Source organism: Acipenser ruthenus, chromosome 58 (assembly GCF_902713425.1).
Source record: "Acipenser ruthenus chromosome 58, fAciRut3.2 maternal haplotype, whole genome shotgun sequence".
NCBI lineage: Eukaryota > Metazoa > Chordata > Actinopteri > Acipenseriformes > Acipenseridae > Acipenser > Acipenser ruthenus.
The window spans coordinates 3,255,581-3,269,872 of record NC_081246.1 but is presented as its reverse complement, the minus strand read 5'-3'; the positions used below and the strand labels follow the sequence as shown (position 1 = coordinate 3,269,872).

The 14,292-nt window shown below is 40.8% G+C and overlaps 4 protein-coding genes across 5 annotated transcripts in view; 2 read left to right on the top strand and 2 right to left on the bottom strand.

The window, feature by feature from the left end:
* LOC131724953 (oocyte zinc finger protein XlCOF26-like) overlaps window positions 1–14,292 on the bottom strand; it is a 275,201-nt gene that overhangs the window by 66,642 nt on the left and 194,267 nt on the right. The gene's annotated exons all lie outside the window — the stretch shown is intronic.
* LOC117971128 (zinc finger protein 397-like) overlaps window positions 943–14,292 on the bottom strand; it is a 186,936-nt gene continuing 173,586 nt past the window's right edge. The window contains exon 3 of the mRNA XM_059018034.1: window positions 943–2,269. Within this exon, the coding sequence (XP_058874017.1) occupies window positions 1,593–2,269 (677 nt within the window). The 3' untranslated portion in view covers window positions 943–1,592. The remainder of the gene's footprint in view (window positions 2,270–14,292) is intronic.
* The window catches only part of LOC117967275 (zinc finger protein 239-like), a 52,806-nt gene continuing 47,065 nt past the window's right edge, over window positions 8,552–14,292 (top strand). The window contains exons 1-2 of one of the 2 annotated variants that reach the window (XR_009320360.1): window positions 8,552–8,719; window positions 9,012–9,105. The gene's annotated coding sequence lies outside the window, so the exon portion shown is untranslated. Of the gene's footprint in view, window positions 8,743–9,011; window positions 9,106–14,292 lie in introns of both variants that reach the window. The other variant, XR_009320361.1, reaches the window with a different exon arrangement.
* LOC131724959 (gastrula zinc finger protein XlCGF7.1-like) lies at window positions 10,106–12,952 on the top strand. Its single transcript, XM_059018131.1, has 2 exons — window positions 10,106–10,299; window positions 11,805–12,952. Exons 1-2 carry the CDS (start codon window positions 10,140–10,142, stop codon window positions 12,599–12,601), a joined length of 957 nt encoding a protein of 318 aa, XP_058874114.1. The 5' UTR covers window positions 10,106–10,139; the 3' UTR covers window positions 12,602–12,952.

Below are 14,292 nucleotides of genomic sequence, written 5' to 3'. Positions count from 1 at the left end.
ATACTGTCTGCTGGACAGCTTGAAATGAGACTCCAGACATTCAATGAGATGGTGAAATCCAGTGTCTTTTACAATTAAACAAATGATCATCCATCCATCCATTATCATTAACTGCTTACTCCTTTACAGGGTCGCAGTGTAAATAGTAACAGGATTAATTATTCAAAAAACACTAATTCCATTCATACATGCTTCTTCTTCTTTATATGTTTATTTGTGTAACCTGAATGAATACCATCTTTATTTACAAACACGATTGTTAAACTATTCTACTGTTTACTCATTATTATTATTATTATTATTATTATTATTCATAAGTCCCTAACTGTTACCAATAAAAACTGAAAATTAGCATTACCATTTTCTCTTATAAGATTACTGAACATATGGCTACAACAAAACCCTTGTCCCACGCGTCAAGCTACGGTAACTTCATTAAGGGAAGTGCCCTAATCTAAATACAGCAATACACCGTCATATATCAAATACACTTGCTCAAATCTCTCCTACTGATATTTTCCCCGGTGAATTCCTTGTACAAAATGAATGAATTGATGGCTGCCAGGTCCAGTAGAGATAACAACAGGCTTGTATATGAAAATAAAATAGAATATTGTAGGTTATATTCAAAATAAAAACATGTATTGTAAAAGTCAGTCAAAATGATGGCTTTTGAAGTTCTAGGTGGGCGGGATTATAACTTCCTTATTTTTGCGATCCTGCCTTCCAAACGCTGTCAGGGTATTTAATGCATGTATTTAGTTAAAGTCATAAACAGACAACTGCATAACTTTCAGACACGCAGAGTAATTTAAATTTGAAAACCTCAAACTGTCAAAATGACTGCTGTGGCGGTTCTAGTGTTAACAAGGAAAAAGACTACTTAACAAAAAAAAAGTTTATTCAGAAGCTAGATACTTCTGATACTAGATGTGAGCAATACTTCAGAAACCTACAATCAAGCATCACCTACACATACTGCATGTAGACAACAAATACCATTACAAGCATATAAACAACATTAGAATTCTAAGCTATGCACTGTGAATTCAATATATTGTATGGTTGCCTTTCTGTGTAACTTGGGGGGATGTGCAAAAGTATTTTTTGATGAAATAAAGCAGTACAGACATTAGTAACTGTGGTAATGCAGACAGGAAATGGTGAACCTTCAATGACTCATACAGAACTTCAACATTCACGTGGTATGGTACACTTATTATTATTAATTTCTTAGCAGACGCCCTTATCCAGGGCGACTTACAATTGTTACAAGATATCACATTATTTTTACATACAATTACCCATTTATACAGTTGGGTTTTTACTGGAGCAATCTAGGTAAAGCACCTTGCTCAAGGGTACAGCAGCAGTGTCCTCCACTGGGGACTGAACCCACAACCCTTCGGTCAAGAGTCCAGAGCCCTAACCACTACTCCACACTGCTGCCCACACTCAAAAAATACCTAATTTCTCACCCTTCACCTTTATTATATTAATATAAATGGAAAAAATGCAGAACATAAAACAATTCTAAACTTATTTACAAAAATAGTCAAACAAAATACTATACAGCTGTACCACACATACAACTACAGCACGGTTTCTCTCAAGTGAATTCGTTGGTGTTTTCTAAGATTTCCTGATTCAGTGAAGCTCTTCCCACAAGCATTACAGCGATATGGTTTCTCGCCTGTGTGAATTCGTTCGTGTCTTTTAAGACATCCGAATTCAGTGAATCTCTTCCCACAATCATTACAGTGATGAGGTTTCTCTCCTGTGTGACTGCGCTGGTGCCTTTTAAGGTGTGACAAACGACTGAATCTCTTCCCACACTCGGTGCAGTGATAAGGTTTCTCTCCTGTGTGACTGCGCTGGTGTCTTTTAAGATTTTGTAACTGCGTGAAACTCGTCCCACACTCAAAGCAGTGATGAGGTTTATCCCCTGTGTGAACGCGCTGGTGGATTATCAGCTGTGACAAACAATTGAATCTTCTCCCACAATCAGCACAGGGAAATGGAGTCCGTCCTGTGCGACTTCCATTCAGAGTTTTAGGAGAGCCTAACTGATGGAAACGTGCAGTCTCTGCACTCTCCAGAATCAGTGGTTGTCTGTCTTGTACAGAAGGAATTTGAGCTCTCGATCTGTTCACATTTTCTTCTTGAGGTGTCGTCTCTCTGCGTTTCTTGCATTGAAGTTTGCCGCTGGAGGAGTTTGTACAGCGGGGCGATGGAGTGGAGTCGTGTTCTCCTTCATCTGCTTTAGAAGCTAAAGAAAAAGAGACAAAGGTTATTGTACAGCATTCTTACACATTCACTCTTCTATAGAGCTTTCCCTCATAACCATGAACAACTCCTAGAGTGAACTCTGATGAGAATACAGTCGAATCCACTCATGTTAATGTCAGCCTGTTTTTACATAATGGGTGTCAATGAGGACAAGCAGAATTAATTTTAAAACTACCTAAAACATCGACAACGTTCAACAGCAGATGATTGGGGAAGCAGTGAGAATGTGATTGAAAATGGATTTTCACTGCTCCCCTTATTGTTCAGTGAAACTTTTCCTTGTTAAAGGTTTTGTTGCTGAGGTTTTAAAATCAATTATCTTAACTGCCATTTTCACTGCTCCCTTATCATTGAATGATTCCCTGCCCATCACATCTATGCTAAAAGTTTAATCTTGGACACACCTGTTTCTACTGCCTCTGATTAAGGATTGCTATGGATTCATCTTCCCTGCTGGAGTGAGCAGCAGCGTGTGCGGCAATCGTGTAAGAATATCGGGAAAGGACACTGGCTATTTTGAGGCTGTTCCAGGATGTTTCTGTGTTCTAATGTCAGGTTTTTTTTTATTAATTAGTTAGTTGTGTATTTTAAATATTTATAATTCTTCATTTGCTTTGATATGTCTTCTATGTCTTTCCATCTGCCATTTCTCTCCGTCTGTATTTTTATTTTTAAATTTCATTTTTTCAATTTAAGACTAATTTAAATATTATATTTTGTTTAATTTCTGTAAGTTGCTTTGGATAAAAGTGATAATAATAATAATAATAATAATAATAATAATAATAATAATAATAATAATAATAATAATAATAATAATAATAATAATAGATATGTTATACAAATACCAGCTTAAACCTGTATTTACTAATGTAAATACAGGTTTACAATTAGGTAACATAAAATTGACCAATTTGCATCATAAGAAAACTGTGATTTCCCCAAGGAACTGAACCATCCCCCAAACAAACAGCCTAAAGCATTTATTCACTGTTCTAGTTTGAATCTAGATGTTTGCAGGAAAATGTGTAGTAAAGCAAACACTCTCCAGTGTGCACAGTCCACCTCTGTTTGTTAATACTCATGTGACTGCATTGCTGTACTCAGCTTTACTCACAGGCTGTGCTGCTTGTGGATGGCATCGCTCCTTCCTCCTTTCCATCTGGAGCTCTTTCCTGAGGGGGGTGATGTTTCCTCTGAATGGACCCCAGCACAGTGCCCTCTTCTCCAACACTAGAACCAGTGTCTTCAGAGACAGGCTGATTGGGTTTCATGCAGACCAATTCAGATGGACAATAATCACAAGGGCTAGATTCCATCTTAACTATATTCTCCACCAGCGTATTGACTTTATTTTCTTTATAAACTTCCTCTGTGATGTGATCACACTCCAGCTCTACGGCCTCCTCTTTAATGTGGACCGGTTCAAGTTCAGGGATCTCTTTACTTTCTACAATTGTCAGGTCTGTAATCTCCATTATTCTTCCACACCACTCCTGATCACAGATTTCCTCTTGTGTGTAAACAGCTTCCATCACTGGCCCCTCCTCTGCTTCATTGAAAGCAGGTCTCTCTTCAGTATCTGTGGGAAACAAATGTGTACAAGTTTTTAACTCTTCCCTTCCTGCACAGGCTTTTCAGAACTCTACTGATAAACACACCAGGGTGACTCCAAGCTGACCTCATTCTGGAGAGGTGGTTGCTCAAACCAAACAGGACTTTTATGAAATAAGAAATCACAGATATTAGGTTGAAGTCTGTTCATTTCCTTTCCTTATGTATTGTTTACGCATTCAGTGTCTATTATTAAAAATACAATGTCTACTTTGAAAATAGTGTCTGTTATTAAATGCTGTGTATGTTTAAGTCTTATGAATTAAAGCAACTGCTTTATTTAAAAAGATGGAAATGTACGTCTCATTTTTAAATGATCAGCTTGTATTTATATTCTAAGCGCAGTTCTCAGTTCTCAGTTGCAGTTCATGACTGAACAGTTTTGAATACTCTAACAGTAGTAGTTCTTAATGTATTATGTATGTTTTACTTATATCCTCTTAAACTTTATATTTGATTTACGGATATTTGATTTAATTATTTTTTTTTACTGTGTTGACACAATTAAATGCGGAACACCCCCGAGGTAATAGTATTATTTGTAGTAGTAATTGCAATAATAATAATAATAATAATAATAATAATAATAATAATAATAATAATAATAATAATAATAGGCCTAATCTACCTGCTACCAAACCAGTCATATTCATGACTGCTCATGAATATGCATGACTGCTCATGAATATGCATGACTGCTCATGAATATGCATGCCAGTGGCAGTTTCTGACAGCACTTCGGCGATAAAGAGCTCTCGACAGGCCAGGTGAAAACATCGATCATAGAAATAATAACACGTATGTGTTAAGGAGGGGTGTCTAAATAAATCTATGTGAATCGTGTTTAAAAATGCAACCGTTTTAAAAAGAGAAAGTTTGGAATAGGAAAGATTTCACATTATACAGATAGGGGACAAGTCGCTACCGGCACATTTGATTCCCATGATTCATTGGTTCGACAGGGACAGAAGAAAAGGCGGAGTTTACTATCTTGTGTATATAGAAGATCTTTGACAGCAATCACTCCGTCAGGCAAAACAAGTCGATAGATAGATAGATAGATAGATAGATAGATAGATAGATAGATGCTATTTTTAGGGTTATCATCCCGTGGACTTTATACCTTCCAACCCCTAAGTGAGGATTAACCTCTCAAAATGTGTAGATCTAAAACAAAACACAAAATATTGTAGTGAACCTCAGTTTCCGCAGGCAGGCGCATCACACAGGGCAAGACAATCCACACACAGGCGGAGGGCAGGCACAAACCCGGGTCCTCTCGCACTAAAGCAGTGTTTCCCAACCGGGGGTACGCGTCCCCCTAGGGGTACGTGGGCAGTCCCCAGGGGGTACGTGGGAAGATTTTCAAAAATGTGCAAAAAAAAAAATAAATATTGGGAAAAATATTTCCAAACAATTCATATGTTCAAGTTATTTCAATCTCAATAGGCAGGAAAACATTTACTGAGGTCACTGGTGTGAAATCTCTAGTTTATTTTGTATTTATAGGACAATTTTTTACTTTAGTTTCAGAGTGTATTTTTTATTCACCCTGGCCACTTCCTGCCAGTTGACCCTCGCTCGCTCCTCCGCGGCCGCGCGCCAGAGTCACTCACGATTTCAGGTAACAGGCAGCTAGCTTTGAGTAGAAGAAAGACACTAGCTATGGATCAATGGCTGAAAAAATGCACTGTTCCAAGCAGCAGCAACGCTAGCGGCAGGTCAAGTGAACACGTGGAGAAAAGAAAGAAAGTTGACAAGTCAAAGTACCGTCAATTTCATGAACAGTATGTCCTCTTCGGTTTCACATCCACACCTACAGAGCCGCCTCAGCCACTGTGTTTCCTCTGCGGCGATGTGCTCTCAAATAATAGCATGAAACCAGCCCATTTACAACGGCACCTCAGTACCAAGCATCTTTCCTGTGTGGGAAAGACAGCAGAGTTTTTCCATAGAAAGCTGTCGGAATTTAAGGGAAGTCAAGAGAAATTAAAGAAAGCAACTGCAGTATCAACCAAAGCACTGGAAGCCTCATATGCTGTGTCGCTACTTGTGGCTAAGTCCAAAAAGCCGTTTACTATAGCTGAGGAGCTAATTTTGCCTGCTGCTGTTATTCTCGCAGAAACAATGATTGATAAGAAAGCAGCTGATGCATTGAAGACTGTACCATTGTCAAATAACACGGTGTGCCGCAGGATCGATGACATGGGCGTTGATATTGTTGATCAAGTGGTGGAAAAGTTAAAACATTCCGGTTCATTTGCTCTGCAGTTGGATGAATCGACCGATGTCAACGGGGAAGCCCAGTTGATTGCGTTTGTGCGATACAGAGACATTTCGGAAATTAATGAGCACATTCTGTTCTGCAAGAAGCTAACGGGGAGCACTACGGGTGAGGATGTGTTTCACATTATTGACAGCTTTTTCTCAGAGCACAATCTGGATTGGAAATCTTGTACTCATTTGTGCACGGATGGTGTGGCATCAATGACTGGGAGGGTGAAAGGATTACTTGCCCAAATAAAGAAGGTCAACCCCGACGTTGAGTGGAATCACTGTATCATTCACAGGGAGGCACTGGCCAGCAAGAGAATGAGTCCTGAGTTACATGATGTTTTGAATGACGCAGTGAAAGTGATTAACTTTATCGAGTCCAGGCCTCTGAATCACAGACTGTTTGAAAGGCGCTGTCATGACAGTGGGACTGAGCACCAGCAGCTACTGCTTCACACCGACGTACGTTGGCTATCGAGAGGGAAAACACTACAGAGGCTTTTTGAGCTGCGCGACGAAGTGCGTGCTTTTCTGTCAGAGCACTCACACCCCCTTGTGGCTGTGTTCGAGGACACAGACTGGGTAGCCCGCCTTGCCTATCTTGCTGATGTGTTCAGCAAACTGAACAACCTGAATCTAACTCTGCAAGGTAAAGACACACACATTCTAAACATGTATGACAAAGTGTGTGGATTCATGAAGAAGATCAAACTCTGGGAGAGGAAATGTGAAGATAGGGACATAAGTTGTTTCCAGCAGCTTGACACCTACCTTTCTACAGGTGATGTTGACAGAGCTCCTATGGTGCAACTAGTGAGCACACATTTATCCAAACTCAACAGTGAGTTCAACTCCTACTTCCCTGACATTGAAAACAAGTCTGCCAAACTTGACTGGGTGCGTAATCCTTTCATGACTGAAAGTACGAACAACAACATTCCTACCAGACTGCAGGAAAATCTGCTGGATGTGTCCTCAGACCGTGGCTTGAAGATGAGGTACTCAGAGACAACACTGTCACAGTTCTGGTGTGATGTGGAGAAGGAATATCCTGATTTGGGGAAACATGCACTGAATGAACTGCTGCCATTTGGATCTACATATTTATGTGAAGTGACATTTTCATCTATGACCATAATCAAGACCAAGCACAGGAACAGACTCAACTTGGAGAAAAGCCTGATAACTGCTGTTGCCACACTGTCCCCGAGACTGACAAAGCTTATGAGTGAGAGACAGGGTCAAGTTTCTCATTGATTGGTGAGTCCTCATGTGTCATACGCAAGTCTATACATATGGGCGATATTGAGAGTAGGCTGCTACTATGTGTATAAAATTTGATCTTTGTTTTTGTATAACTGGTCTGGACTCTTGAAGATGTGAAAAAGTCATACAAATATTAAACTGATAAAAGTATGAGTATTATTATAGTAATACATTATCATTATTCACAGGTAAATGACAGACAGACAAATAATATTGATATTAAACCTAATTTAGTCAAATTTACACCTAATCTAGGAATCACACCGGTCACACACGCATAAGGGGGTACTTCATCAAGGTGAAAGTGTTTTGGGGGTACAGTACCCAAAAAAGGTTGGGAACCACTGCACTAAAGCATAGCGCCGATACCGCTGAAGAAAAGAGCCGGCTCCTTTGCAAGGAGCGTATATCGGGCTTATGTCCTTATGTGTGATGACGTCACCTACCAGCCCTGCTGCTGCTTTCCCCTTGTACGATGCAGTATTAAGGCTCTATATCTGATTTTAGTTGCGGTCTACAATTTAAAATACAGATGCTAACCAATAGCTTCAATTTACCTTGAACTCTGGTGAATAATCCCTGGTTCTCATTCCTCTGAAAGTCTTGTTCATTGCAGTCGGTGTTCATGTTTCTGAGAGGTTGTTTAATGTCTGCATCTGCAGCGTTCATGCATTCCCGCACCGCTTTCAACTCGCTCTCTGATATTTCCAATCTCAGCTTCAGACTTTCATTCTCTTTCTCCTTTCCAGCCATTTCCATTTGGAATTCAGTGAATTTGCCGCCGACAACTTTTGTGATTTCGCACAAGACTGTGTCTACAGCCGCTTTCACTGCGTGCTCGATGGTAGAGGCGAGCTCGTCTTGAAGGAACGACACGGAGACACTGACGTCCATCTTTACTGATTTTTAGTTAAACTGGGAAAGTCGCATTCAGATATATTGCAGCAATTCTTCTGGTGCGATAAAAAAAAAAGCGCACACACAACAAACTCGTCTTACTTCCGTCTTTCACAATCCTGCTGCAGAGCTCCGCTAGAAGCGAGTTTGTTTTCTCAGTAAATAATTATGCTGACAAGTTAACTTCTCTGCAACTACGGCTCACACGCTGACTGGGGATAAAACTTCAACGCAACCTAAATAGTCTAAACAGCAGGAGACGCAACACTGTAAATTCACCAGCGACCGCTACAATGCTCCTCAGCGTAAACGAATCATGAAGTTCTGTTTCCTGTACTGAAATGGAAGCGTCACTGGCTCGCCTCCCAGTTGAAGCAAGGTGGGATTGCGATGAGAAGGAGGGTGAGGGAGTATGAAACTGGATACGAGGGTTCGCCATATTGGCTCCTATTGCTCTATGTTTTACTATGTAATGAACTGTTGTTTGTACAAAATGGCGCCAGTTTCACTGCTCTGTGTTTGCGCTGCGCTTGCTCAATTGGTTTTGTGGTTCCAAAGCTTACGCTAGGCGCATGGGGTTTGTAGTGTTTGGTTGGGGCTTTAATTGTTTTGTTTATCTGTGGACCGCACTGTATTTTTTTTTTTAAGTAACTGAGCAGTTTTCATTGTAGATACTATTTGAGACGGCTCTGATCCGAAACGGAAGACTTGAAATGGAATACAGAAACACCTGCCACTCCACGTAAGCAGAGAGAAATAATAGAGGTAAGGATGAACAAATAATTTACTTTGAAATGTAAGTCATACTAGTACAGTAAAGTACAGCGCAATGTCTGCGTATCCATTTCAAAACGAAACTCAAACAACACTGAACAACAGCAAAACGAAGCCCGGTTTTAGTTTGTTATTCACTTTACAGTGTTGTGACGCTAGCGTGGTGTGAGGTATGCGATTGGGGCGTATTCGTGGAGGGTTGGCATTAAACATTTGATACAGTAAGCAACATTAGACATCCTAGGAGGCTGTGTGGTCCAGTGGTTAAAGAAAAGTGCTTGCAACCAGGAGGGTCCAAATCCCACCTCAGCCACTGACTCATTGTGTGACCCTGAGCAAGTCACTTCACCTCCTTGTGCTCCGTCTTTCGGGTGAGACGTAGTTGTGACTCTGCAGCTGATGCATAGTTCACACACCCTAGTCTCTGTAAGTCGCCTTGGATAAAGGCATCTGCTAAATAATAATAATAATAATAATCCTACTTCAGAAAAAAGTCAGATGAGTGTGAAGAGTAAAAGAGAAGATGGGGGATGCGTGCTGTGCTCTAGAATCACCACTGCTGATGTGTGGTTTATTCCATAATAACTTTATTTTTATGTTAATACTTTACTGCAGTTATGCACGAAATGCGTCAAAAACCGCAAAAATAGTGCTACTATTTATTACATGTGTTGTTAAGCAGTCTGATGTTAATGGTTACCTAAGATAACAAACATTTCTATTGTAGAATGGCCCCATGTGATTTTTGTGAGTTACCTCAGTCTGCTGCATAAACCAAAGTGCGGGGGAATTTAAATTAAGATGGAAATGAATATCAGGAACATATAGAACATAGTTTAATAACATTAGAATGATTCTTACTGTCTTCTAAAGCGGAACAGTCAGTCTTTTGGATGAGTGGGTTAGAGTTCATTTAGATTAAAATGAGTGCACTTTATATGCACTGACCAATTACCAGATTTACCAGTCCTGTCTCCTTTTCTTCAGTGAGAACGGATCAGCCTCACTCAAAGGAAGTTTCTGAGATGGAAGCAGCTCACATCAGCCCAGAGCTTCCTATTCGATGGGTTGTTTCTGCAGACAGGACTGTTGAGATCAAGGAGGAAGTGACTGAGCTGGGGTGTGACCAGGCCAATGAGCGGAGCCTGCAGGAGGAAACCCCACCTTCTAGCATCACTGAGAGAGGTGAGTGAAACTGGAATGCAGATCTATAGAGGGGGTCTTTACTGAAAGAGGGGAAGAAAGCCTGTGGAATACACTGAGTTAGGGAGTCATTTATTTATTTTTGGCTTCTTCCCTGGACTTCAGCAGAAAGCTCTTTACAGTTCAGTTTGTTTACATTTTCCATCAGTAATTTGCATATTCCCCAAAGATAATTCTAGCTGTTGGGACACAAGCTTCTTCCACCTTGACACCTGTATGCCACTCAGTGAAGCAGATAGGCATGCTCTGTGTACTGCCTGCAGCAGAAGGAGGTTATAAACATTGTCACTCAGTGAAGCAGAAAGGCATGATCTGTGTACTGCCTGCAGCAGAAGGAGGTTATAAACAGTCACTCAGTGAAGCAGATAGGCATGCTCTGTGTACTGCTTGCAGCAGAAGGAGGTTATAAACATTGCCACTCGGTGAAGCAGAGGCATGCTCTGTGTACTGCTTGCAGCAGAAGGAGGTTATAAACATTGTCACTCGGTGAAGCAGAGGCATGCTCTGTGTACTGCTTGCAGCAGAAGGAGGTTATGAACAGTCACTCAGTGAAGCAGATAGGTATGCTCTGTGTACTGCTTGCAGCAGAAGGAGGTTATAAACATTGTCACTCGGTGAAGCAGAGAGGATGCTCTGTGTACTGCCTGCAGCAGAAGGAGGTTATAAACATTGTCACTCAGTGAAGCAGAGAGGCATGCTCTGTGTACTGCTTGCAGCAGAAGGAGGTTCTATGTAATTCAATATTCAATATTTGACTTTATGAAGCAGAATTAGTTCATTTCCACAGGGTGATGCCAAACATTTGGCCACAGCTGTTGATCCAAGGCTGCGAGGACACAGCTTCCTGTGCTGAAGCCAGGCATTGGCTTCTATCACTAATCCATGGGACCGTTTATGTTCAATTTTAATAACATATATTCTACTCGGCTCAACATAAACTAAACTCAGAAATCTCGTTCTCGTGTGTAACATATAAAATGCTGCGGTGTTGTGTTGCATTTATGGATACAGTTACCAACGTTTCCAAAGCATAAATTATAAAACTCTGTTTAATAGAGTTTTGTTTGCGGCGCTTGTCTACAAGACAAGACTCACGGTCAGCAGACTGTCAGGAAACATAATTTAGAACATAAGAAAGTTTACAAACGAGAGGAGGCCATTCAGCCCATCTTGCTCGTTTGGTTGTTAGTAGCTTATTGATCCCAGAATCTCATCAAGCAGCTTCTTGAAGGATCCCACGGTGTCAGCTTCAACAACATTACTGGGGAGTTGGTTCCAGACCCTCACAATTCTCTGTGTAAAAAAGTGCCTCCTATTTTCTGTTCTGAATGCCCCTTTATCTACTCTCCATTTGTGACCCCTGGTCTTTGTTTATTTTTTCAGGTCAAAAAAGTCCCCTGGGTCGACATTGTCTATACCTTTTAGGATTTTGAATGCTGTAAGAATGCTGTACAATAACCTTTTTCTTTTTCTCGTTGTTTCTCTAGCTGCTAAAGGAAATCTCACAGGATGGACTCCATTTCCCTGTGCTGATTGTGGGAAGAGATTCAGTCGTTTATCAGACCTTAAAAAACACCAGCGCTTTCACACAGGAGAGAAACCTCATCAGTGCACTGAGTGTGGGAAGAGTTTCAAACAATTAGAAAGTCTTGAGTCACACCAGCGCATTCACACAGAAGATCAACCTTATCACTGTGCTGAATGTAATAAGAGATTCAGTTGTTTATCAGGCCTTAAAAAACACCAACACAGTCACACAGGAAAGAAACCTCATCACTGCATGGACTGTGGGAAGAGATTCAGTTATTTATCACAGCTTAAAATCCACCAGCGCAGTCACACAGGAGAGAACTTCCATCACTGCACTGAGTGTGGAAGGAGTTTCACACGATTAGAAAGTCTTCAATCGCACCAGCGCATTCACACAGGAGAGAAACCTTATCACTGCTCTGAGTGTGGGAAAAGATTCACACAGTTAGGAGGTCTTCGATCACACCAGCGCAGTCACACAGGAGAGAAACCTTATCACTGCACTGAGTGTGGAAGGAGTTTCACACGAGTAGGAAGTCTTCAATCACACCAGCGCATTCACACAGGAGATAAACCTTATCACTGCTCTGAATGTGGCAAGAGTTTCACATATTTAAGTTCCTTTAAAATCCACCAGCGGTCTCACCAAAAAGATCAATATTATCAATGTAGTGAATGTCAGAAAAGTTTCAGTCACTTATCAAGCTTTAAAAGACACCATGAAATTCACACAAGAGTGAAGCCCTACCCCTGATCTGGATGTGGGAAGAAGTTCATTCAGTTACAGGGTCTTGAAGGACACGAGAGAATTCATATAATTTTTGACACTTGAAAACACATTAACACCAGGAGTAAATCTGACTGAAATACCGAGATATTTGCTGAAAATGAAAGAATAAAGTTTCTTGATAAATAGGGTTCTAACCTTGTCTGGTGCACTCCACATATTGGGAACTCCTGGTCTCCATATTGCTGATCTATAACCCAGAGATCATTGATATAATATTTTCTGATGCCAAAGCCCAAGTCATGTGGGGGACACTGCTGCTGTACCCTTGAGCAAGGTACTTTACCTAGATTGCTCCAGTAAAAACCCAACTGTATAAATGGGGAATTGTATGTAAAAATAATATGCAAAAAAAATAATGTAATTGTATGTAAAAATAAAGTGATAAGGGCGTCTGCTAAGAAATTAATAATATAAATATATTTGTTTTTTTGTTGCCTTTCTAGTTTCAGTGAGTTATGCTTATTTTATTTAACAGCCCCTCCACTCCGGGGGTTAGTGTGTTGTCCTGCTCTTTGTAGCAGTGATTCATGTTTGTGTGATAAAAATAAACAAAGTTCCAGACAAGGGCTCCAGGGCTCCAGCATGACCACACAAGACGGTCATCCTCTTTAAACACAAGAACAGAATGGCAACATGAGTTTACTGTTTACTGAACCACTCCCTGTGGGAGTGGTTCAGTAAATTTCCCTGTACAGCTGGAGGAAAAAAAAGAGATTTCCTGCCTACGCTGATCTGAGGCAGTGTCCACTGTGTTAAGGTATGAAGTTTTTTTTATTTTTTCACAGGCACAGTAGCCGGTAATCAGGCAATCAGCTGTGCTCTGCACGCAGCAGCTAGTCTGGATGCTGTCACAGACTCCTGTCCGGAGGAGGCTGTGCTTGAGTACACCGCTGTGTCTATACCAATGCTGGCTCTGTGGGAGAGGTTTCACCCTCTCCTGAACGTTAAAGAGTTCTGAGGGGACTATTCATGTAGTATATAGTGCTGCAGAGGATAAGCAAACCTCTGAAGGGTCCATTGGAAACCATTTACCAGTTAAAACAAGGGTAGATAATCAATAAACATCACAATCCAGACAGCCTTCTTGCTGGACTCAACAATAGCATTCCAGATATACTCGGCACAGAGAGTACTCCACGAGTAATAGATCCAGTCTATGGCTACACCACGTGGAGTAAGACTGATCTCATCTGATCCCAGAAGCTAAGAAAAAAAAACAGTTGCAAGATTATTATTATTTGTTTATTTAGCTGACGCCTTTATCCAAGGCAACTTACAGAGACTAGGGTGTGTGAACTATGCATCAGCTGCAGAGTCACTTACAATTACATCTCACCCGAAAGACAGAGTACAAGGAGGTGAAGTGACTTGCTCAGGGTCACACAATGAGTCAGTGGTTGAAGTGGGATTTGAACCGGGGACCTCCTGGTTATAAGCCCTTTTCTTGAACCACTGGACCACACCACCTCGATTACTAGTTTACAAGATTATTTTGTTTCTCTCAATACAGAGTAACACCATCTACCACAATTGTCAGCATGGATCAGCCATGGCACACAATCCAATCAATTGTTGAGTGGGATATATAGGCATACTCGTCCATGACAGTTCTTATTGTCTTGTTCTTAGCTCCTCACTGAGCCTAAGGTTGGATT

Coding starts and splice junctions, on each gene's coding strand:
- LOC131724959 (XM_059018131.1), top strand. CDS start 10,140: ATGGAAGCAGCTCACATCAGCCCAGAGCTTCCTATTCGATGGGTTGTT. Junction 10,300..11,804: donor TTCTAGCATCACTGAGAGAG/GTGAGTGAAACT, acceptor TTGTTTCTCTAG/CTGCTAAAGGAAATCTCACA.